General features: G+C 43.6%; 2 protein-coding genes and 2 non-coding genes across 5 annotated transcripts; 3 read left to right on the top strand and 1 right to left on the bottom strand.

Moving 5' to 3' along the window:
* Window positions 1-8,901: 8,901 nt before the first annotated feature.
* cep63 (centrosomal protein 63) lies at window positions 8,902-16,371 on the bottom strand. Its single transcript, XM_037114253.1, has 16 exons — window positions 16,252-16,371; window positions 15,950-15,990; window positions 15,607-15,784; window positions 15,293-15,388; window positions 14,738-14,845; window positions 14,512-14,625; window positions 14,228-14,401; window positions 12,905-13,050; window positions 12,589-12,732; window positions 12,382-12,481; window positions 12,084-12,281; window positions 11,803-11,889; window positions 11,490-11,680; window positions 11,102-11,405; window positions 10,810-11,002; window positions 8,902-9,400 (listed from the first exon to the last, which is right to left on the bottom strand). Exons 1-16 carry the CDS (start codon window positions 16,264-16,266, stop codon window positions 9,354-9,356), a joined length of 2,136 nt encoding a protein of 711 aa, XP_036970148.1. The 5' UTR covers window positions 16,267-16,371; the 3' UTR covers window positions 8,902-9,353.
* Window positions 16,372-16,396: 25 nt separating this feature from the next.
* Window positions 16,397-19,557, top strand: im:7152348 (uncharacterized protein LOC559250 homolog). 2 transcript variants are annotated; one of them, XM_037114256.1, is made up of 5 exons: window positions 16,397-16,452; window positions 17,567-17,766; window positions 18,402-18,899; window positions 19,307-19,411; window positions 19,502-19,557. In XM_037114256.1, exons 3-5 carry the CDS (start codon window positions 18,562-18,564, stop codon window positions 19,545-19,547), a joined length of 489 nt encoding a protein of 162 aa, XP_036970151.1. In that variant the 5' UTR covers window positions 16,397-16,452; window positions 17,567-17,766; window positions 18,402-18,561; the 3' UTR covers window positions 19,548-19,557. The 2 variants fall into 2 exon arrangements, with proteins under 2 accessions (XP_036970151.1, XP_036970150.1); XM_037114255.1 differs by lacking the exon at window positions 16,397-16,452 and having other exon boundaries at window positions 16,832-17,766.
* trnap-cgg lies at window positions 16,755-16,826 on the top strand. The gene has a single exon. It is a non-coding gene; the product is annotated as a tRNA-Pro (tRNA).
* Window positions 17,290-17,361, top strand: trnap-ugg. Its single transcript has one exon. It is a non-coding gene; the product is annotated as a tRNA-Pro (tRNA).
* Window positions 19,558-22,669: the final 3,112 nt, after the last annotated feature.

Below are 22,669 nucleotides of genomic sequence, written 5' to 3'. Positions count from 1 at the left end.
ACAAAGCACACTGTCCCTGAGCCTGATGAAAGAGCCACGGTGGCAGCAGCTCACTCCTGTAGTGGTTAATGTTAGCATAAAGCACACAGCCCTGTGACAAAGTACAGAACAACTTCAGTAGCTAACGTTAGCACAAAGCACACTGTCCCTGAGCCTGATGAAAGAGCCATGGTGGCAGCAGCTCACTCATGTAGTGGTTAATGTTAGCATAAAGCACACAGCCTCTGTGACAAAGAACAGAACAACTTCAGCAGCAGCAGCTCTCCTTCAGCAGCTAAGGTTAGCACAAAGCACACTGCCCATGAGCCAAGCTAACCCCACTGGCACAAAGCACACAACCACAGCAGTACTGTCATACATCCCTATGGCTATTTGCAAGTGCGCAAATGCATTGTGCTGTTTTGCCATTTAACAGAGTTTGTCTGTGTTTATTTGACTAAAATCAAGAGAACTTGTTGAACTTAGCAAATTACACGCTAAGACATCTCTTCCTGGTGGCGAAAGCTAAGTAATGCACATTCATGAGTTTTGGACCAGTAGCTCTAAAGGAAGGGGTGAGATTTCTTTTGTAGTTGGACACCTTGAACATCTAGTTTGCTGTTGCTGGTTTCTGCAAGCTCACCAACCCCAGCTGTAATTTAGCTGACTTATAGACTGTATAGCTAGCGCAGGCCTGAGAGCAAAATGAGGACAACCAATCATTCTGACTTTATTACTTTTGAATGGAAACTTATGCAGCTGAATATAAATGCCTTTATAAACAGACTGATAATCCTTCAAAACATGTTGTGCATTAAGCTGACAGCGGCGTGCACACCCATATCAGATAAATCAGATAATTAAACGGCTTACAGTCAAAGACTTTAAACACTTCCCACAGTCACACATCACAACTCAAGTCCTGTTTGTGTAACCAATGAATGCCACACATTCTTGGCCTCCAATTGCATATTTTAAAGCTTTGTCACTTCTACTAAATAAGTCAAATTCACAGTGTCTGACTGAGGCATCATCATCTAGTATGTGATCCCACAAAGGTGCATTTGCCGTGTCTGACTCTTTCAGATTAGCTGAATCAACCCCCATGAGAGCGGCCGCGGGAGCCTGTTGATTTATGAAGCAGCCCCCCCGCAGAGTGATCCCCACAGGTGACGACAATTTTCCCTGTGATCTCCGACTTCACTGACAATTTTACGGCCTGCGTAATTAAAGACTTAAACACACAGCAGCGCCAAAGTTGACTCAAGCATGAAAGGAGGGAAAGCCGTTAAGGGTCCATAACGTCTTCGTCCGACTGAGAAGGCATTTAAATTGGCTTCGGAGATCCCAGATAAGGCAATGGCATGAGAAATATGCAATTTCAAGCCGCTGCATATCATTAGAAACCCACCACTTTGTTCAATGTCATCATTACATGAGAAGTTTCGAATGATTAGAGGTGAAGTAAGAGACATTACATAAGGGGATTAGTGAGTGCTGTAGTGATCTATAGGGTACAGTGGGATGATTTCACCTTTCTGCATGCTTCAGCGGGGTCTGCTCTGGGAATGGGCAGATAAAGAAAACCATTTGTGAGTGAGAAATAATCTTGATAACACCGGTGTTATCTGCCCGCCCCCACCGCCTCGTCAACTGACAACAGCTGCCTGGAAGTAATGAAGCAGGAAAAGTCTCCCTCTCAAGAAAACAAGACTGTCCACATTTTTACACCGTTCGCAGTCACCATGTTTTTCTTCGCTTGTGAAAATATTCTCGATGGTGCGTGAGACAGGTGGGCACGATTAGATGGATAATGACTAAAAGATGTGATTTGTTTTGTGTTTGACACACTTCTGCAAACCTAAACCTCTCTGAGTCATCAGAAGATTGCTTGGAACGATCAGCACTTTCTGTCATCACAGTTAGATAGAAACTCTTCGGTCGGACGCTGCGGACAAGACATGAGTTGAAGAGTCATTTTTAAATTCATAAAGCCTGAAGGGGCTTTACATTGTTTACAGCATGAAGAGTAAAGGACTGCCAAAATAATTTGATGTATTAACAGAAAATCTTGACACAAATTTTCCGTCAGAGTTGAATCTACAGTCATTCCTGATCTAGACGACTCCTAAACTTTGACCCGCTGATGATCCCTCATCACATGTTGTGCAGTTCACCAAGACAGTGATGTTCCCTTCTCAGGTGTTTCATTATTATAGTTTACAGAGACCTGGAGCAATAAGTCTATTAGTAATTAGTAGTAGTAGTATTAGCAGCCTTCCTGCTGCGATGGTTTAATGGCGCCCATGACTGAAGATACGACGCCACCAACTGTCTCTCTGAATGTGCCTGATTAAAGATATGTGTTGCCATGAAAAATGATGGAAAGTCTCCGTTGGACATGAAAAAAATCAGTGGAAATAACCCCAGGTGTCCTTAAAAATATCCACTTAATGTGAACGTGATATGCCATGTTTGCTACAAATATCAACCTTGCAGGTCATCTGTGTTTGGCAGAAACATTAACTGCTCACATTACATCCTGGCAACAGGGCTGCAGATGGAAACTCGCCTCAATTATCATTTATTTTTGCTTGTTTTCTGGAAATTCAGTAAAGATTTTCCCGATAATAAGGTGGAAACTTGACTACAGACATGCTTACTGCTCTGTGAGGCTGCATGTGCATAAGCCATGTTTCCATGCAGTTCAGTTCTATTCTAATTGCTCTTTATGTTTTCCATCGTGGAATTTTTGTCATCACCTCGGTCATGGTTGCAAGCCAGCTGAACAGTGACGTGACAACACTGCAGACCACTGACTGGTCACAGGGAATCGTCGATGGGAATGAGCGGCACAGGAGATGCTACACAAACCCCGAATTAAAATTAAAATAGCCAAGCTGTCATCAGCAGCAAATGGCAGCTCTTATAATCATGCTGTGATCAATTTACAGACGTATCAGGAAAACCAAACCATTAAAAGACGACTACACTTCCTTTAAAGATGCACTGTGTAGTTTTGGAGAAGAAATTCAAACATAGAAAATAAAAGTCTGCAGGTGGCAGGGTCCGCCAAGTATAAACAAAGTTAAACAGTGTGACATTGTTGTCCTTTAAGGTCAGTTTGTTTATTCAAACATAAAAAAGAGAGAGTTTGTTTACTAAGTTTGTTTATGCTTAAAAATGAGGATCTCTCTTTTCTGATTAAAACGTCTTTACCAAAACTACACACTGCACCTTTAATGACACTGGATGAACTCTGTGAAATAAGTTAAAACTCCCTGTCTACATGTAATAAAACCCGTACAGTATGCCCAGAATGTGTCCTGGGTGATATAAATTTTCTTGGAAAAACGAGGTGTTGCCTTGTTGACATTGAACCCGCTCCGTACAGAAATTCTTGGATGCAGTTTCTGCGTCTGCGCTTTGATGTCGGTTTCTGTTATGTAAAAACTATTTGGAACATTCCGTGTTCATTCATGGCTAAAGAGGGCATCCATTTGGAACGTCTCGTGTAATTAGTCCTCAGATTTCCGCTGCAACACCAAACATCCCCGGCTAGCCTCATTTTCTCTCTCCCCGTCTTACGCAATGACATGCACAGGTCTGACCGAGCGTGACCGTCCACTGTCCACTGCTTCAGGTCTGAGGTGTGAGCTATGACATAATATCAACCAGACACTCTGTCATAAAAATAATATCCTTCCAGTTGCATATTGTTGCAACTGCAACTATGTCAGTACAAACTGGTGTGAACAGAAGTGCACTGTTTAGTTTTGAGGATGACATTTTAATCAGAAGAGGAAGATCTTCATTGACTCATTTCTTTATGTCTAAACAAACTAAATAAACAATCTCTCTTTGTTTCCTCAACTGAATAAACTGAATAAACAAACTGACTTTTAAGGACAACACAATTACGTAGTGTTTTACTCTGTTTACATGTGGCGGACCCTGCCACCTTTCAAACTGGGACCTAATCTTCCTCTGAGAACAGCTTCTTTATTCACTTATGGTAAAAATAAATATTTCTGAGTATTTGTATTAGTACCTCAATGATATTGTGAATATTGAGTTTAAACTTCCTTTCCAAATCTACACAGTGCCCCTTTAAAAACACCCAAATTAGAATTTGCATTTTTCTTTTTTTACAGAACTGTCACATCCCAAAAGAAAAGTTTATCGAAGTAACACTCTGGGTGCCACTCAGTCTGAGAAAGTTGCAATTTCCTTGATATGGTTCTCCCTGAAAAACGAAAAAAAAAAAAAAAAAAGAGGAAAAAAAGCAGAAAACAATGTACGACTGATTATAATCTACGCCACACAAGCCCCGCGGGGGTACGCAGATGAATTGGCGAGGGGAAGTCGGTTTACATTCTTTCAGCTGCAGTGACATAAACAGCTGAACATGTTTTGATTTGCATGTCTTTTCGAGAGAAATGCCTGAGGAAGTGACGCTCTTCCTCGTTTCTGATTCTAAAACCTCCTCAATTTTCCATGATGCTGTAGAAATGTCCAGACCGAACACGGAATGATCCTCATGCTTGTACAGAGATTAATGACCACATAAGCTTCGTTTTATACTGATCATCACATATCTAACCCTCTCATTGGTTCCCAAATTAGGGGTTAGGACCCCAGCAGAGGTCGCAGTATAATAAATAACATTTCTGCAACACAAATTTATAGTTTTTCCACATGCCGTATCCAGCTGCATTCTCACGCCCTGGCCAGACTTTGCTCGCAACTCCAGCCTCCACCTACAGAGGCTGGAGGCTGTATCTCCAGTTCAGACAGCCAGCATCAGCCTCCACCTCCAGCTGTGCATCTTTAAGACATAATGAAATGTAAATGGATAATAGATACCCTAAGGCAACATAAATACTTTACTTACTTGACTCTCTTGGTCTTGTTATACAATATACGGATGTTTTATGTGTATAATTTAATTTTTCTTAATGCCGGCCTCCGACGACAGCCGGCTACATCAGCCTCTGACTAACAGCCTTCAGCTCCCAGCCTCAGTTTAAAATGCAGCTGCCGTTCTTCAGCTGCCGTTCTTCAGCTGCAGCTCTCAGCGCACACGAGCTGATATCATCCATCCGTCTCTCTGCCAGCCTTCAGAAAAAAACCATCTCCAGCACTGATCTGTCTTCAGGAAAAAAACACAACTCAAGCTCCACCTGCAGCATCAAGATTAAGAAGCCAGCTCCAGGACCACTATCTCGCATCTTCCAGCATCAGCCCATCCCTCTGCAGCCTCTGACAGCCAGCCATTCAGCACCAGCTCCAGCCTCCACCTACAGCGACTAGACAGCCAAAGGTAACAAGATCCAAACTTTCTACTTGATTAATTTGGTCTTGTTTAACAACATGGTGATGTTTTCTCAGTGCCAGTAGTAACATCCTGCCAGCCTCCTGCAGGTTCAGAGGTCATCTGTGCTCCCGTCTCCTGCGTCCAGCCTTCACCTGAGCCTGATATGATTTTACATTCCTCCTTGATGTTTTCTGTTACTGTCTATACTTACAACCTGACTTTCCTCGGAATCAAGCACAGCCTCCATCTACAGTCTCTGCCTTCAGCCACACGCCTCCTGGCCGGTCCAGATGGTCCAGCAGTCTCTACCCGATCGATCTCTCCATACTAACTCAATAAATACCTCTGTTTTTGTATTTTGACTGCTTAAATGTATTTTAATGCACCTTCTGTGTAAAGCAGTCAGTTATGTATTCTTTTTAATTGTGATATAACAAAACCTCAGACACTTTCACTCCATCAGATTTGATCTGAAGATTCAGAGCTCAGCCTGCGGACACTTGTAGTTTTCCTGAATAAAATACAGTTTTGTTTTCTCAGATTGTATTAATCCTTTTTGACTCAGTTGTTAACATTGGCTAATACTTTGTTAATAGTATAGTTGGCTGAATTTAGGATACTTTAAGAACCAAAGTTTGGGTGTGGTACAAACCAAACATGGTGCTCATTAACATGCTCTTTTGCAAAAGTCATTGTGTTTATTAATATTAGTTTTACATGATTCATTGTTTACGAGTTAAATGATGTGTCATAACCGGCCCTGGATGCATTTATCAATACAACACAAAACATACGTTTGGTCCATGATCCACCATTAGGTTTCAGATTTGACTCCCAACAGTCATTTATCAGGATTTTCCTTTAATTTGTCACCTGTCTGTGGAAATAATAAAGAAAACTCACTCAACCCTCTAACACAGAGCAGAACATCGGGTCAGTGAGGAGGAGGAGGATGTAGTGGAGAGGAAGGTGAAGCATGAACAGGGTCAAAGAATGGATTTTAAAAAAATCACTAAAAATTCCACAAAATCCGGAGAAAGATAAAGGTAATCATTCACATCTGGCAGCAGATACCATTCATGACCGGAGCGAGGGTTGCACTATGTCATCTAAGCAAACCCAATAATCAGAGGAAGTCCATGAGGTTTGCTTTCATATTCTGGTTTTCCTATTTTTACTTAAAAGGTCCTATTTGTAAGAAAAGTTGATTTTTGAGTCTCATTTCCAAATCGTCAGATACCGACGCTTTGGGATCGTAGGTCGGGACGGTCGCCAGCCCAAAGTGTCGGTATTTGACGACCTTCTTACAAACAGGACCTGTAAGAGCAACATTTCACTACGACTGTTTACATACCACAGCACACACACAAACACATACTGTAAGTAGGACACCAGTGTGCACGCACGCACTCATTGTGCATTAGAGGAATGAGTCTCTTCCTCTCAGGCCTCTCTGGCACCGCTCTCTTGGCACGGAACCCGAGAGGGCTGATAAGAACTCGCCCCTCTGTCTCTGCAGCATTCCAAGTATCCCGGAGCGAACGTCCGGAGTCCCACTGCACGAGATGAGCCCGGCCACAACCTGCACCCACTCCCTCAACCCCTCAGCCCCTCAACCCCACCCTCCCCGAGCACAATCACACTCAAGAACAATGAGACGTTCCCATTAAAGAACGGACATGTCTGGAGCTGGAAGTGGGACATGGACACAGGCGAAGCACGACAAGCATGTAGTGAGAGGGCCCCGCCACGGAATGCGCAACAAAGAATGCACGCTGGCTGTGACAATTCTGGGAAAAGTTTTTCTAATCTTGCGAAGGAAGTTAATAGAAATATGTTTATCCGAGTCCGCCGAGGTGCAACAACCTCCGAGCGGAGCTGTCCAACACTCGAGGAGGCATTTCTCTCTGTGATTGGGCAACTTTTTCCTCACACAAAAACAAACTGTTGGCCACTTTGGTTTTAATGAATTATCACGCAAACGATCAGAAATTCCTTCTACCACATTCCTCATCAATCTCCTGGCAGTCCCAGTTTAAGAAAAACCCCGCCAACCTCCATCGCCTCTCAGCCATCCTACAGAGATAAGTCAGGCCTGCACACAGACGCTCCATCCTTATTCTTTACTCCCATGACAAGTTATGATCTCAGCGATAAGGCAGATTCCTCAAACAAATACCTCAGATAGCTCCCTCCTTCAAGATGGGCTGATGAAATGAACCAATTTTCCCACAGAGGAATCTTTATGTGTCGCATATTTACGCGCTCTCTTGTTGATTTGGCTTCACGTAACCTCTGAGATGTCTGGCTCGTGACATAACACATTCAGTACATGTTGGACTGTAGAGGCATTCCTGATTCATGAGGGGGAGCAGGGGAGGCGTAAACAAAGAGACAAACCCCTGAATTACTGGTTGATTGAGGGATTGATTTGGCAGATTCCAGTGTGACAGGAGAGAATTTAAGGTGCCCCCTCTGCTGCTTGTTTGTGGTAGAACAAGAAACGCAGTGATTTTGCAGCTTGAATGAGAAAGTTAAAGGGTAAGTCCATCAATTTTACACCTTAAAGTGTGTTTACAGACCTTACGGAGTACTGCTGCATGTGTGGAAAAGTATTATAAAGCAATTTGTGGCTCCAGAGAAAGATGCATATACTCTGATAAACTGCTTCCAGTGATGTTACTCGGCGTGCGATGTTGCATTGTGGGTACTGTCGGCTCCAGGTTTTTAAAAAGGAAGAAGACAGCATGCAATAAAATAGGCGATCTCTCTGGTTTTGCTGTATTGATTTTCGAAAATCTGTTCTTAAGACAGCTGATTGCTTTTCCAAAACCTGGTGCCTACATCATCCATAATGCAACGGGCACTCAAATTGTTTAGCGGAAAGCCTGCATCTCAAATTCAGGGCATGGGGTTCGAAAAGTCAGCCTAGAACGAGAGGCTGTAATGAGTTGCATAATGGGAACTGTAGGATTCAGTGTTACAGGGGCTTAAACAATACTTAAAAGTCAAGACTGTCTTGATGTCTGCAGCTTCACTTTTGCCCTTCCCTTTTTTAATATCATGTCCCTTAGAGTTGAGTGGAGGTTATGGAATTCCAACACTTAATTGCTGGAATGCTCCTTTAATACACAGCCTCATAAAAAATGAGGGCGATGGATATCTGAGAGAATTCCTTTCGAGGGAAGGTGCGTCATAATCTCACTTGTAACATTTGTCCTGATGTGTTTAAAGAGACGATCCAATTCATCAACGTAATCAATTAACTCAATCATCTCGTTGCCCAAAGCAAACTTTTCCTGTGAATCATTACGTAAATAAAACAAGTCAAACTCTCCCTGGAAGAGCCTCACTCAGCCTCACTCCTCCTCCCTTTTACGAGGCCCCTTCAAAGAATCTCCACATATAAAAACCTTTTCACCTCCCTCAAGAGAGAGCCGGAGGAATGCCTGCCTTGCCAAATTCCTCCGCGCTGTTTGTTGGGGCTTACAGTGCTGGTAACAGAGGCTACCAAATACCAAAGTGACAAGTCAGTGGACTCGGGGGACTTCTGAGCAGAACATCTGTCTTGTAACAGTGTGACAGCGAAAACAAAAAACACATAATTCTTGAGAATATTCCACTTTATTTCCATTCTATCAGTGTGTCCTTCATTAGGAGAGCAGTAAAATATAACCGATCCCCTCGGGCCTTCCAGCGTTTGCGAGGTCGAGCGCCCCACATGGTTAATATTAACATTCCATCAGCTTTCTAACGATGAGGACAAAGCAGGCCGCAGGGTAACGTTCATGACAGCATTGGCATGGGCAACACATTCCTGCATTTGACTAGCTCGAGGGCCTCTGCAGTGGGTGGTGATGGTGGCGTTGGTGCAGCGGGGGGAGAAATGAGGAGGGCTGCAGTATTAGCTGCATTCTCTCCCTCCCGACTGTGAGATGTCTGGATAGACATGTACATATGTGGTATTTTCCCAGTTATGACAGACGTGCAGGGAGGACGGACACCTCTTTGGCTCGCAGCAACATTCTTTTCTCCGGACGTCAATGCAAAGCGAGTATTAACGGTGCATTCCAGGCCACTTGAAAAATTGGAATATGCGGCGTCCTGAGAGGAAAAGTGCAAAGGAATTCCGCTTAATGTCGGGACTCCAACGACTAACTCAGGTGGAATTCAGGAACAATAAATCAGTAACGTGTCACACAAATATGACAGACTGCAGGGCAGAAAGCACCGTTAACAGTCAGTCCTCAGGTCATTTTATTCTACTCAAAGCACATTTCCATGATGGTCTGATAATAAATCTATATAGATATACAGAAAAGGGTGTAACAACAAGGCTTACTCTTAAAAAGACTCTCTGGTCATCAAATGTACACAAGATATCTCGGGCATTAAGGGATCTTTACGGTACTTCAGAATATTCAATTACGCAAACGATGGCAAACAATTCTGTTTCTGAGAAACGGACCATCATGACTCATAGTTAAGGCGGTGTGTCTGGGGTCACTTGCACCTTCACCCTGACCTAATTCACAAATTAAGTGCAGTGTTTCCCATCTTCTTGCCTCTCTACTCCTTCTAATTTTTCCACAATGAAAAACAAAAACAAAAACAAAACTGGCTGACAGAAAATGCAAAAGCTGGTTCCTGCTTCTCAACTTTGAGGATTTGCTGCTTTTTTTTGACACTTCTGTCGGTGTAAAATGATTTATTACTTTTGGATTCAGCCCAGACATCTGAGGACGTCGCTTTGGGCTCTGTGAAACTGTTGCATATTCAACTGTTTTCTGGCGGGACTGGGCCAATGGCTGACTAGGACACTTTTAAACCTGGCACTGGTACGTATGCTGGATGCTCGCTCGAGATGCTGATCAGTCGGCTCTCTTGCCAACAAAGTGTCAGTGGTGTGTTAACAGTGCCGAGCTAGTGAGGAGTGACATCAGTCAAGCACGATGGTCAATGTGGTAAATCAACATATGCCAGATCGGTAGACGCTGCCCTTGTTTTGTTATAATAATCATTAGTTGCAACCCTGAAGCTAACAATGCTAATGCAAAGTAAAACAAAGCTGCACAGTATTCTTAAGCCTGTGATGACACGGTTTGAAACAGATTCACAGTGCAGCTGTCTCGCTTGTTTGTCTTTGATGGCGTGTTCAAATACAGCTTTCACCACAAGACGTGAGGTGAAGCGAAGAGTTCGATCAGTCAGCTTTAATCAGTTCTCTACCGGCACACAGACAAAACAAATACATGATGAACTGAATAAGAGGATAATCACAGGCAGTAATCTGAGCTAATCAGCTGCAGAAGATTACTGTGTGATACATTAACTTCCCTCTGGGGACGGAGTGGTCTTGATAAAGCTCACGTGTACAGTGCTGCGCTATGACACCACTGTACATGTTGAGAGCAACCTGGAATGAAATGGTTGAACTTAAATCTCTGTGTACAAGAACAGTCTTTGGCACTGCTGTCCAGGGCACTTTTATTCCACTTTACTCGCTCACTAACCAGTCTGTGCTGAAGTCTGAGCAGACTCGGGCCCAGAGCCGCTTGGAAGGTACTTTGACACTGTCTTTGTGTTGTTCTCACTCATATCCTGGATGAAGGTGTCCAATCTGTGGAGCAGCGCTGTGGACCTCAGGTCCTCTTCCTCCAGGAAACGAGAGACCATGCCGTCTATAGGTGACACTGACGAAAGCTCCTGGGAAGGAAAGGAAAAAACACACAGTCGTAGGATTCTTTGCAGAACATTACCAAAACATAACTGTAGACTTGGACTGTAGTTTGTGATGAGCCTCACCACTGGAGAGGGAGAGGGTATCACTATTTCTTTGGACATTAAAGGCAGAGAGTCTTCAGAGCTGCAACTTTGCCCATCAGCAACAGAGTGATCAGTACTCAGCACTGAGTTTTTCCTGCTGAGTCTTGCGCTACCGGAGGAGGAAGTGGAGGAGGATGCTGTTGAATGAGCCCCGCTGTCTGCAGCCTGGCTACAGGAGTGCTCTCCAGGGGAACGCGACAGGGTGTGCAGCTGTTTGAAAAGCTTCTGGATCTCCCCTTCGGAGCGAGTCGCTGTCTGCGCCTCCTCCCTGTGTTTGTGATTTCTGGTAAATACGGAGCAGAAGATGGGCATTGGTTCAGTTTCTTGGTCTCTTGTGATATTGTGTGTGTCTGTGCAAACCAGGTACCTCTCCTGTGCAGGCTGTGGTTGGTCGGTCATGGCATGGCTGAGGAGAGCCTGTTCATATTTGTCCTGACAGGTCCGGCTGGAGACCTCCAGTCGGGCGAGCGCCTGCCTCAGCTGCCGATTCTCCTGCTCCAGGTTGCTCAGAGATGACACATAACTCTCCCTCAGGGATGCAAGTGATGGATCCCCCCTCTGAGCAGAGCAGAGTTAACCAGGGGGTAGAAAGCACAGAGAGATGAGTCACTGAAGCCAGGGTCTGCTGCGGTCTGCAAAACTGTAATGACTCCATCACAACTATGTCAAAGCAGACATACCTTTGGTGACTGAGACTCCAGCCTCTGTAGCAGGCCCTTCAGATGTTGGTTCTCAGCTTGTAGAGTCTCCAGCTGCGCCTGAGTCATCTGAGAAAGATGAAGAAGAAAAATGTGACTTGTGTTACTGAATGCCTGAGCAGATGCATGGGATCCAGAATGATGCAGCTTTTCTCAACCCTCTCTCAAGCTTTAAATGATCTGTGTCAAAGCAAACCAAAAATTAGACAGTTTGAGATGAATAAATGCCAAATTAAATGTCTAATTTCCTTTCATTTTCTTACTTTAAGCTCAGCTGCCTTCTTTTCAGCTCGCTCCACCTCACCGCGGAGCTGCTGCTTGATGCTGGACGAGGCGCTGTTCAGAGAGGCGATGGTGATGTCTCGTTGGTGCAGCTCGGCGGTCAGCTTTGAAACCTCCTTCCTCATTCCCTCCACCTCACCGCTGTGGGTCTGCTTGGCCCTTTGAAGCTCCTCTCTGAGCTGCAGAATGGACCCACAGAAGAGATGATGCTAATTTGATTCAGCTATATTTTACACAAGTGCAGTATGTATGTCAAAGACGCTTTACAAGCTCTCTGACCTTCTTCATTTCAGCAGCAGAGGAATCATATTGTGCTTTAACACTCCTCAGTTCCTCCTTCGTTGACTGGTCAGCTCTCTGTCGGCTCACCCTCTCCAGTCTGAGCAAATCACAATAACATAAACATCATGTTGATATCCCAAATTCAGTCAAGCTCATATGTTCAAAATAATAATAATGTGGGTGTATGAAGAAGCCAGTATTCACCTCTCTTTGAGACATGCCAGTTCAGCCTTGAGGTGAACCTCACAGGCCTGGGCGCAGTGTAGCTTGGCTGCGGTCTTTTCCAGATCTTGTCTGAGGGTTTCCACTCCATCACAGCCCTGAGCTGCCAGACAATCCTCCAGAGAGCTGAGAAAACAACAACAACAACAACATAGCTGCGCTTTATTGACCTCTATAAAAGCTTTTTCACACAAACATCGAGCTTATTGTGTTAGACTACCCACAAGTACACACCGCCCTCTTGTGTTCTGTTTCTGTACTGCATCTTAACATTATTCACAGGTAGAAATCAACCCACCGTATGACTTGATCCTTAGCTTGCAGCACTTGGTTGAGTCTGGCCGCTTCATTGCGAAGCCTCTGGCGTTCAAGACTGGCTCTTCGCACAAATGTATCCTGGGAGTCCAGGGTGGCGTGGAGCTCCTGCCTTTCCTCTGCCAGGACCTGTGGAGCAGCAGAGGATCCTCAGCTGACACAACAGTATTTTAACCTCCTGCACTGCAGCACAAGTCTACTGTTAAACAAGGCTGATTAAGTTAGTTTGTGAACTGCGCCACACAATGCCACTTTCCATTTCTCTTCCTGAATACTCAGAAAACACAAACAAACTTGTTGCTTGTATATTGAAAAAGATTAACACATTGGCTGACCCATGGTGCAGTCCAAAGCGTGTGCTAGAATTGAGTTACTGACGTTTGGTGCATGGATTGATGTAAATCAGGTGTATCACATATCTGATGATACCATGGAAAAAGGATTTTCAGAGTCACTATTTGTTACGGTCAATACTGTGATTATCGCTGTTAGTGGAGATTTGAATTGTGCCCTACTGAAAAAAATGTCTCGGAAAATATTCAAACTATTTCTTTTCATACACACTGTGTATTTAGCAGTTTACTAAATTGAAAACTGTCACTGAATCGCTCACTTCTCTCTCTCTTTTTATAATGTGGGATGATAGGAGGCCACCATAAACAATTTACAGCCCTGAGGACCCATCATGATCACACAAAGCAGGGACATATAATTATAAATGCCCATTTTGAATATGATTTGATTGTTGCTCCAATCTGGGTGAGTTGTTGTTGACAGATAAGAAAAAGATGTTGTTCATAAGTCTTTGATCAAGACACCTCTGGTTGTTCTCATGAATAAAATAACAGGTTTGATATCTGGCGACTGACACACAGGACAGGGAGACATCCTGCCACATAAACAAGAGAAGAACAATAATTCAGAGCGTAAAGGTTTATATTGTGAGAGTGCACTGGACAACTGAAACAAAGGAAAAAGCAACTGTACTGTGGCAAGAGAATGAAAACTTTTACAGCATTCCATCAAAGTGTCATTACAAGTTAAGAGTGAAAGCAGCTGGTTGTGATCCATGGCTGCTCTGGAACAATCACACGCAACAATCGGAGTTCTTGCTGGATTTACAGAGTTGTTTATGGCCACTGTCAGATTTATGCTCCTTCCTTGCAATTAAAAGACTATTAGAATATGTTATTGGAAAGTTTTTTTTTATGCGGTTTGTCCAGTTTTTAGCAGTTTTCAGCTAGTCTTCAGGTTTGTCACAAGCTTTAATCTGCTCCTGCTTGTCTATCTTCCTACAGGTACTAACCTGCTGCTCTCTCTGGTATTGTCCCAGCCAAATCTCGAGGGGTCGAAGGCGTTTCAGTTCAAGCTCTTGTGAGTGCAGGCTGCCCTGAGCCTTCTCCAGCTGGCTGCACAGACGTTGCACCTCTAGGCAGCACTCCCTGTGCTCGCTCTCCTTTTGCAACGCCTGCAGTCGGGCCTAGAAATCAAATGACAGAACGTATGTGTGAAAAGATAACCTGACTTCTGTCTGACTTGACACTGTTGTGCTGCCATGATGTTATGAAAAATGTATTAATCTGCCTTTACTTTAACGTGTGTGAGCTCATCAGTCAGGCTCTTATTCTGGGCCTCCAGTGCTGTTTGCTGGTTTTGGTGCTGGACACGCTGCTTCTCCCAGTCTGCTGAGAGCTGCTGATACTCCTGCAGGGAGAGACAAGGTGTTTATACTCCATATAACCAGGAGATGGCAGTAAAGGGCAATCTATAAGTGAACAGGCACAGGTAAAAAGGAGTTGGACTAATGATTTTGTACCTCGATCTTTCCATTGAGTCGGATCATGTCTTTAGCATTGGCTCCTCCATCGGTCTCCTTCAGCTGTTTGCGCTGAAGCTTGTGATAACTTCTTTTTAATTTGTCTAACTGCAAGGAAAAAATATTTTTAATCAGAAGCCTTGAAAACGCTGTTGTCAAAAACACATACAGGTGATGATGCAGAATGTTAAGCAATAGCATTCACAATGATCAATATTAAAAGCCACCTAACATTAAGTATGTAGTAGAGCTGGACTGAGTCCAGATTTTAAGACGTCCCGGGGCTTTGGGAAACACTGGAGCACATTTTTCACCATTCTCTTACATTTTAGAAACCAAACAACTAATCGATTATATGAGAAAGTAATCAACAGACTAAGTGACAAGAGTTGAGTAAAATATAAGATTGTTCAGTCTGTAAAGATAAAAACATATTCAGCTCCTTTTGAAGTGATTTGTTGGACTTGTATTTTGTTCGGTTTAACTGGTGAATTAGGACTAAAGTAATGAATGTTGACTGAAAGGCAGTTTGACCGATTTCTCCGTCTGTCTTACCTCTTCTCTGACTTTCTGCAGCTGTTGCTCATACTTGGCAACCAGCTCTTGCCGACCAGGCTGGACTTCTTCCAGCTGCTGGTGGAGCAGTCCGATCTATAATCAGGGGTGAAGACAATCAAGGTATAGTAAAAAAAAAAAATCTAAATTACAACTATGCATAGTTGCATTAGCTCCATGCAGAGGATGTGAGGTGAAGCAACAAAAACAGAACCACATCTTCCAAGACAGTGAATTCCAGTTAAGATGGATGGATCCCTCACTGGTCATCTTCCTCAGTACAATATAACTTTAGGAAGGAGCTCCTGCTGTACCTCCAGGTCCCTCCGTTCGATGAGATTCCTGGAAGTCAACAGCTCCTCTTCCCCACTCCTCAACCTGAGCTTCATGTCCTGCATCTCAGCCTCCCACTCCCTCTTCTGATGGTTGATCATGATGTCGATCTGTCTCATCAGCTCCTGAAGCTCTGGCTCACATGATGACAGTACAGAGCTGGAATACGCACACAAAACACCAAAACACGTTAGCAAGAGCAGTTAAAATACCACAAGGTTGCTATCTCTGCAAGAGAGTAACACCACTGGTTGCCCGTGATATTAAATTAGCTAAAAGTTTACAAGCTAATCATTAACTTTAGCCACAGTTCATATTAGTTACCTCAAATCAGGACTGTGCAGGGATCCCAGGGATGCCTCCATCTGGTCGGAAGTGATACAAGTTTGGTAATTAACTTACTGTCTCTTTGAACACCGTTAACTTCGTGTCAAGTTAGCGACCAGCTAAGCAGACTAACCTAACCTCTGTGACAACGTTAACGTTAGCATCTAGCTAACCATAACCAACCTGAGCTGCAACGGTGCCTGTTAGGTTGTGAGAGCCGAGTTTACTAACTTTAAATCAGTTTATTTTGGATAACAGCAAAGGCTAAGCGAGGTAAGAAGACTGTTAATGTTTCTTACATGGCTAGCAAACATGAGCAGTTGACTTTAGATAGCTTCAGTGCGTCTGGCTACCTTTGTTTACATCGTTAACTGAACCAAACGGCACAAAATAACAAGTTTCCTGATGTTAGGCGGTAACTCCTCCTCCAACCTGTGACCTCATCACGCTGTACGTAATGAGTGGTGGGTCTACTCTGTCAGATGGGGCTCTGCAGACAGGTAAGGCATAGATAAACATGTCCTGTAGCTCGTATGTTGTTATTAAAACCAAATTACATTACGTATCCAGCCGTGTAGCGCCTTAAATTATGCAGCAGTTCAACCTTTAATACATTTCGCTTATGCTTTTCTTCACCTTGATTTCAATCGTCAGACGCCCAATTTGTGCAGGGTTTGCAAATTCCAGGGAGACGGAAAAAAAGGGATAACGCGGACAGAATATTATAATTCCACATCGTCGTTAGTGGAAGAATCCGTGAGGAATTTATTAAATAAAGTTGTGTCGCTGTGGTTGAACACGTGGCTCGTTGGTCTAGGGGTATGATTCTCGCTTCGGGTGCGAGAGGTCCCGGGTTCAAATCCCGGACGAGCCCTCCTTTTTGGTTACCTGTAAGTGATACCAGCCTGCTAACCTGACACGTCAAACGGCGTTAGCTCTAATCAGCGGTGACTGGAAGCACGTCCTGTGTGAATTATAAGTCAGTATCATTGCAGTGTCTGTGGCGACGTGTCTCCCTCTGGTTGCATTCTGCTGTGTGACTGAATTACAGACTGAAAACACTAATTTTGTAAGCATATGGTATCAGGCTGATGGTATCATGGGTGTAAATTTACGCTAGTGGGGTTAGCTCACAGATAGCAGTTAGCTACAGCCTCTGAACGGTGTGCTATCCTAACAGAAAGCTGGAGTGTTATTGGTTTGTGAGTGTGTGAGAGCTTTTGAAACACGCATCATGTAGTCATAGATCATATACATGAGCATAAAAATGGAAAATTTACTACAAAAAATGAGATGTAGTTAGCTATATAATCCAGAAGATCGAGCTTGTATAGTGTGGCTCGTTGGTCTAGGGGTATGATTCTCGCTTTGGGTGCGAGAGGTCCCGGGTTCAAATCCCGGACGAGCCCTCGTTTTTCTTCTTTCATTTTAAACAAACGCATCCGTCTTTTCGTGTGCCGGTTCATTTTAATACATTCAAATGCATAATGATGTGATTCAGGTAGGTTTTGAATACTGGGGCAACGAGACAGGCTGGTTATCACTGCTGTATTGTACCTTCTCTCACCCCCCCACCCGTCCTTCCACCTGCCCTCCGTCAAACACTGAACAAAGAGCCCCTCGGCCGCTGTGCCTCCCCAGCTGTTGGCCTGTCCCGCCCCCACAAACACACCAGACACTCTTAACAGGCGGCAGACGAGCTCAGCCTCTCCATTCACTGCAGTGTGGCTGTGTCGGGACAGCACCATTATAGAGGGCTGAAGGAGGACTGTCTGTTCTGGGAATAACGTCATTACAGAGGCTTCAACTATACTGTAAGTAGTCACACATTATTGTCATTATCTTCATTTATTCTGTCCTTTAAAATGTGTTTAGTTGTGGATAGTTGTTTATGCTGTGGTTTAGCGTTATTCAACTCAAGTTTTCTTAAGGTTTCTTTATTGTCTTGACTGTTCTCCAACATCGTACAATTAGTGAGAAAAGTGATGTATTGCTAATTTTGCATATAGATTCTGAGGAGAGGAAAGACTGATTTATTTTTTATTTTTTCATGCCATACATTATTAACAAATTAAATAATTAAACTTTTCATTTTCATGACTGGATAAACTGTATAAAATGAAAGAATTCAATTCCATACTGTCATATATTTATATGTGGCGGACCCTGCCACCTTTCAAGCTTCAAACGGAGTTCTGGGGATCTTATTTTCCTCTGAGAACAGCTTGTTTATTCAGTTGTGGAAAACAAAAGACCTGTCTATATGAGCTTGTATTATTACCTCATTAGTATTGTAAATGTTAAAATTCTCAGTTTGAATATCTCCTCCAAAACCACATAATGCCCCTTTAATTGCTTGTTCTTCATTTATTACTGCTGTCAAAAAATGTATAATTGTTATCCTTCTGCATATCTGATAATCATCTAAACTAATTTTTTTATTTAACAGAAAGAAGCAAACCTCTAACTTGGGACCTGCAGCAACCATCTACTACTTCAACAAGCCCTCATCAGCTGCTCGATATTAGATCGGTTTTCATCGGATTTACTGACTACAAGACTGATTTTGGTCCTTACAGTCAACCCGTTGCGTTCTGTTCGGCTCGACCATGGTTCTGTGTGAGGACGGCGAGTGCAGCGTCTGCCTCTTTCCCTACTCTCGGACGGAGAGGATCCCCCGGTTGCTCCACTGCAGGCACACCTTCTGCGAGCTGTGCCTGGAGACCATGTCGCAGGCCACGAGCTCGCTGCTCACCGTGAGCTGCCCGCTGTGTCGCCGGGTGACCTGCGTAGGAAACGGCCTCAGCCTGCAGGAAGCCCTGTGGGTCAACAGCCGGCTGTGGGAGCAGATACCGGAGGAGGAGGAGGAGGAGGAGGAGGAGGAGGATGGTGGACTGAAAGGAGAAGCTGCGGAGGAGAGGACGGAGACTAAACAACAGGCAGAATGGTGGGTTTAAGGAAAAAAGCCTTAAGTGGCTTGCTGCAATTGTAGGTTCGGTTTTCTTTTTGTTTTTGGACATTTTCAGGACCGTTTACACACTCAGCTGGCATCTACAAACACAACGCTTTGTGACCTTTGACCTCTTGTTGTCATGTCATTTTAAATCTCGTTTTAACTGGCTTCAAACTGAGAGGTTCACTCAGGATTTTTACTACAAGGATGTTAAGAAAACAAAGAAACGGGAGTTAGTGTCTTTTATAAACCTGTGTTGAATTTGAAGAATTTGAAGAACAGCCATACCTTCCCATTCACACATGAATGTTAATCGGCACGTTTGTCCACAAGGCTTCTCATTAGCGCTTCAGCTCTGCGGTGCCACATCTTGTCTAACTGAAGAACTTTTACTTTTCCAGTGTTGCCTCCAGGTCCGCCAGAACCAAGCTCAAACTGCCCGCCTTCTTCAAAAGGTTCAGTCTGACGAAGCAGCACCAGGAGAGGATTGTGCCCGGCAGCAACGTGTAAGTTCTGACTTAAATGGCTGAAATAAGCAAGGAGAAACTAAATGAAAGTGTGGACTAATGTTTGTTCTGTTTGGCTTTTGTTTAAAGGGAAATGAAATCCTGGCGCAGGCTGTCAGCTGATGAGACCATTTGAAAAAAAAAAAAGAAAAAAGAGAGAAACAGATGAAGGACGATGTGACAGGATGTTACTTGCGGATGGAAGACGCCACTAGAAGACTCGACTCAGCCCTGTCAGGGAAGAGAAAGTTGAGGCCGTTAGGAGGGAGAATCCATTTGTGTTCCTGTCAAGACAATTGTTTTGTCCTCAGCCAAAGGTGCCCTGCTCTCCCCATTATTTATTCTCGGCTTAATTCTCCCAGCTGGTGCTGTGGGATTTGGTTCAGCTGTCCCAGTGGGACTCGCACCCAAAGACCCCCTCGTGACAGATGGTCTCCTGAGGACATTCACTGCTGAACATTCAAATCTATCTTTTTTGTTTTTCATTATTTATGATAGCTAAAAGTATTTAATAAACCCTATTTTTGAAGGAATTTCTTTTTCTGCATCTGTGTTTTTATTCACTAATGAATGCCAATCATCGTGTGCAGGCGGCTGTGAGGAGATGAGCTCAAAGCCAAGACACGATAATCTTTTTCTCTCCCTCACTGTCTGCATCATTCATGACACATTAAGTATTCAAGTGACTGAAAGTAAGTGAAGCCAGGAGGAGATTTATTTTTTTTTTTTCCTGAACGACATAATGTGAATATTACTTTTTGTTGGGCTCGACGCACAACCAAAAACATGTCACAAAAGAGTCGTTCAAGCATGAAAGCAGATTACAAACTCCATTCAGAGAGCATCTGGCGAGTTTTCCATGATATTCTGGATCATTATTTTATCCCTTTGTGTCACCTTATGTGCACATATCAGTTCATAAATATACAGCATGTGCAATTCTGAGACGAGAAGGGAATTAAATCTCAGCTCCGGGTCGTGTTTGGCGTCTCAGTCATATTAAGGTCACTGTTGTTTGACTGGATGAAGCGAGAAGTCTGTTAGTCGTCACACTGGTTTGGGAGCCAACTAGTTGTAACAGGCTGCGTCAGCCGTACAGTCAGTTATATGATGACGGACGGTGTGTCAGTTTGCCTCTCGCGCTCTCCCACGGTTGAGTTTTTATCACAGTGACTGACATCATCTCCTCCATGATTACAAACAGCGAGCTGCGTCCAAGTTCTAAATGAACTGGCATCAGCGGCGTTGGCTCTCACAGCTGCAGTCTGGACTGCAGCAGGGAGGCACAAACCCTGCGGAGAACAAAACAAACGGAGCAGGGTTGTGAAAATGGCACAGGACCAGTTTCAGTTTCGCAACGTGTTTACCGGCTCCCAGCGCGCTCCTCGCAGCGCTGATCACTGGGATTAGATTGGAACAGATCAGGAAGCAACTCCCAGTGCGGGCTGGTAGTACTGTGATGTAAACTTATCAGTGCTACAACATGTAAACACTCAATTACAAAGTCCTGCATTCAAAGGGTTCCCCAAATAAAAATGCAGATGTATAATCAGATTTTAAAAAGTAAAAACACTCTATTAATATGTAGAAAAATGGCTCCTGTAACTGTGACATGTAAATACAAAATGATATTCACAGTAACTGTAACTGTAAAGCGAATGTAAAGCAGTAAAAAGTGCAGTATTTTCTCTGGGATGTACTGGAGAAGAAGTATAGTTGACATAAAAACACTACGTCATAATTGCACTTGAATAGTCGAGTACTTAGTTACATTCCACCTCTGCAGAGTGGTCAGATTTATCACTGTGACTAACGAGGCAGCGATCAGATGACAACATATTAACATAGTTCGTGGGAGGAATTCTTGTGGGAAGCAACAACAACAACATGGTGCAAGACGGCGTCCACGTTGCTGCCCGTGACACTGAGCAGTAGTACATTCCTGTAAGAGTACTTGTGTTCAGTGCCCGGACTGAAAATAAATAAATTGCAATATAGGAAATAAAACAGGAGAGAACTTTATTATAGTTCTAATAAAACCAACGGGGGGATTACAGATGGGGTTAATCTGCCTCAGGCTCCCAGACACTCAGCAGGTGACAGTAACTTTGTGGTCATTTGATTCAGTAAACAGTGTCTGATAAATATTTAACATCACAGCAGGAGTATATTTTTATAATAGCGGTCACTGTGGTCGCAAGTGAGGAGTGCAGGATGAACTGCTGAAACCATCCTGCAACAATAACACAAGGAGAAAACAGTCACACAAGTGGAGAACAGTTAAAAAGTCAGCAGCCGCAATAAGCTACTGACCAAATAATACTTTAGCACCAAAACCTCTGAATGTATTGAATGAAGCCAAATGAGGCTGTTCATTCTTTCATAAACTTGCATAAAGTTTCACAGTCTTGGTTGGGTGTTTCCTGCCTTCCCACCTATTTCAGTTATTATACGGACATAATTGGGGCCAATGGTTCAGTTTTGCCCGAGGGGCTCCCTGAAGATCAGCCTGGCTGAGGCCAACCCAGCAGGTAATCCTGGTGACAGGTGTGACCTCTAGTCATCGATAGAAACTGGGGCTATCTGTTGTGTCAACACAGAAACCAGGCATGCAACAACACGAGCCGATCCTTAACACTGACCCAATTATTGCCTCATTACTGGTTCCCAACTTTTTCTGTCTGATGTACCAGACATTCCTCTCACATGACGAGTGAACGGTAAAGGTGCATTTTGTGGGTATTGTTGAATTCATATTCAACAAATCAGGGCAGGATATCACCAGAGTAAATGCTGACTGCTGCTTACTGCATTCTGCGGCTAGTGTTAGCTTGTTAGCTCAGTTAGCTGTCCAGCTAGCAGGACTACCAGATGGGAGTATTGGTGTTTACACGGCTGGCTCAGGAGCTTTGGAATCACCGGGAGATAGACAACTTCTAAATCACTTTAACCAACATTTGTATCCCATTTATTGATCAATTTTAGATAATGACGCCACCTGTTATTACTTTTAGCTAATTATCTCAAATGTGGATTTATTCTTAACAATATAAAACATTTGTAGAATACTTTCAGCTCACTATCTCAGCTTAATGATCAACATTTATCCATGGTGGCAGGATGCCTTACAGGTATAGTTTAAATAAAGGTACTTATGACAGTATGTTGTGTATATACACAGAACATGCAGCTGCAGAGGTGGAATCTCTGACCTCCATGATCAGAGATTCAAGCAGTGACAGTTTTGTTTAGTCTTAC

Source organism: Acanthopagrus latus, chromosome 11, assembly GCF_904848185.1.
Source record: "Acanthopagrus latus isolate v.2019 chromosome 11, fAcaLat1.1, whole genome shotgun sequence".
Taxonomy (NCBI): domain Eukaryota; kingdom Metazoa; phylum Chordata; class Actinopteri; order Spariformes; family Sparidae; genus Acanthopagrus; species Acanthopagrus latus.
Note: the sequence above shows the minus strand (reverse complement) of the source record. Positions and strands in the feature narration are given on the sequence as shown.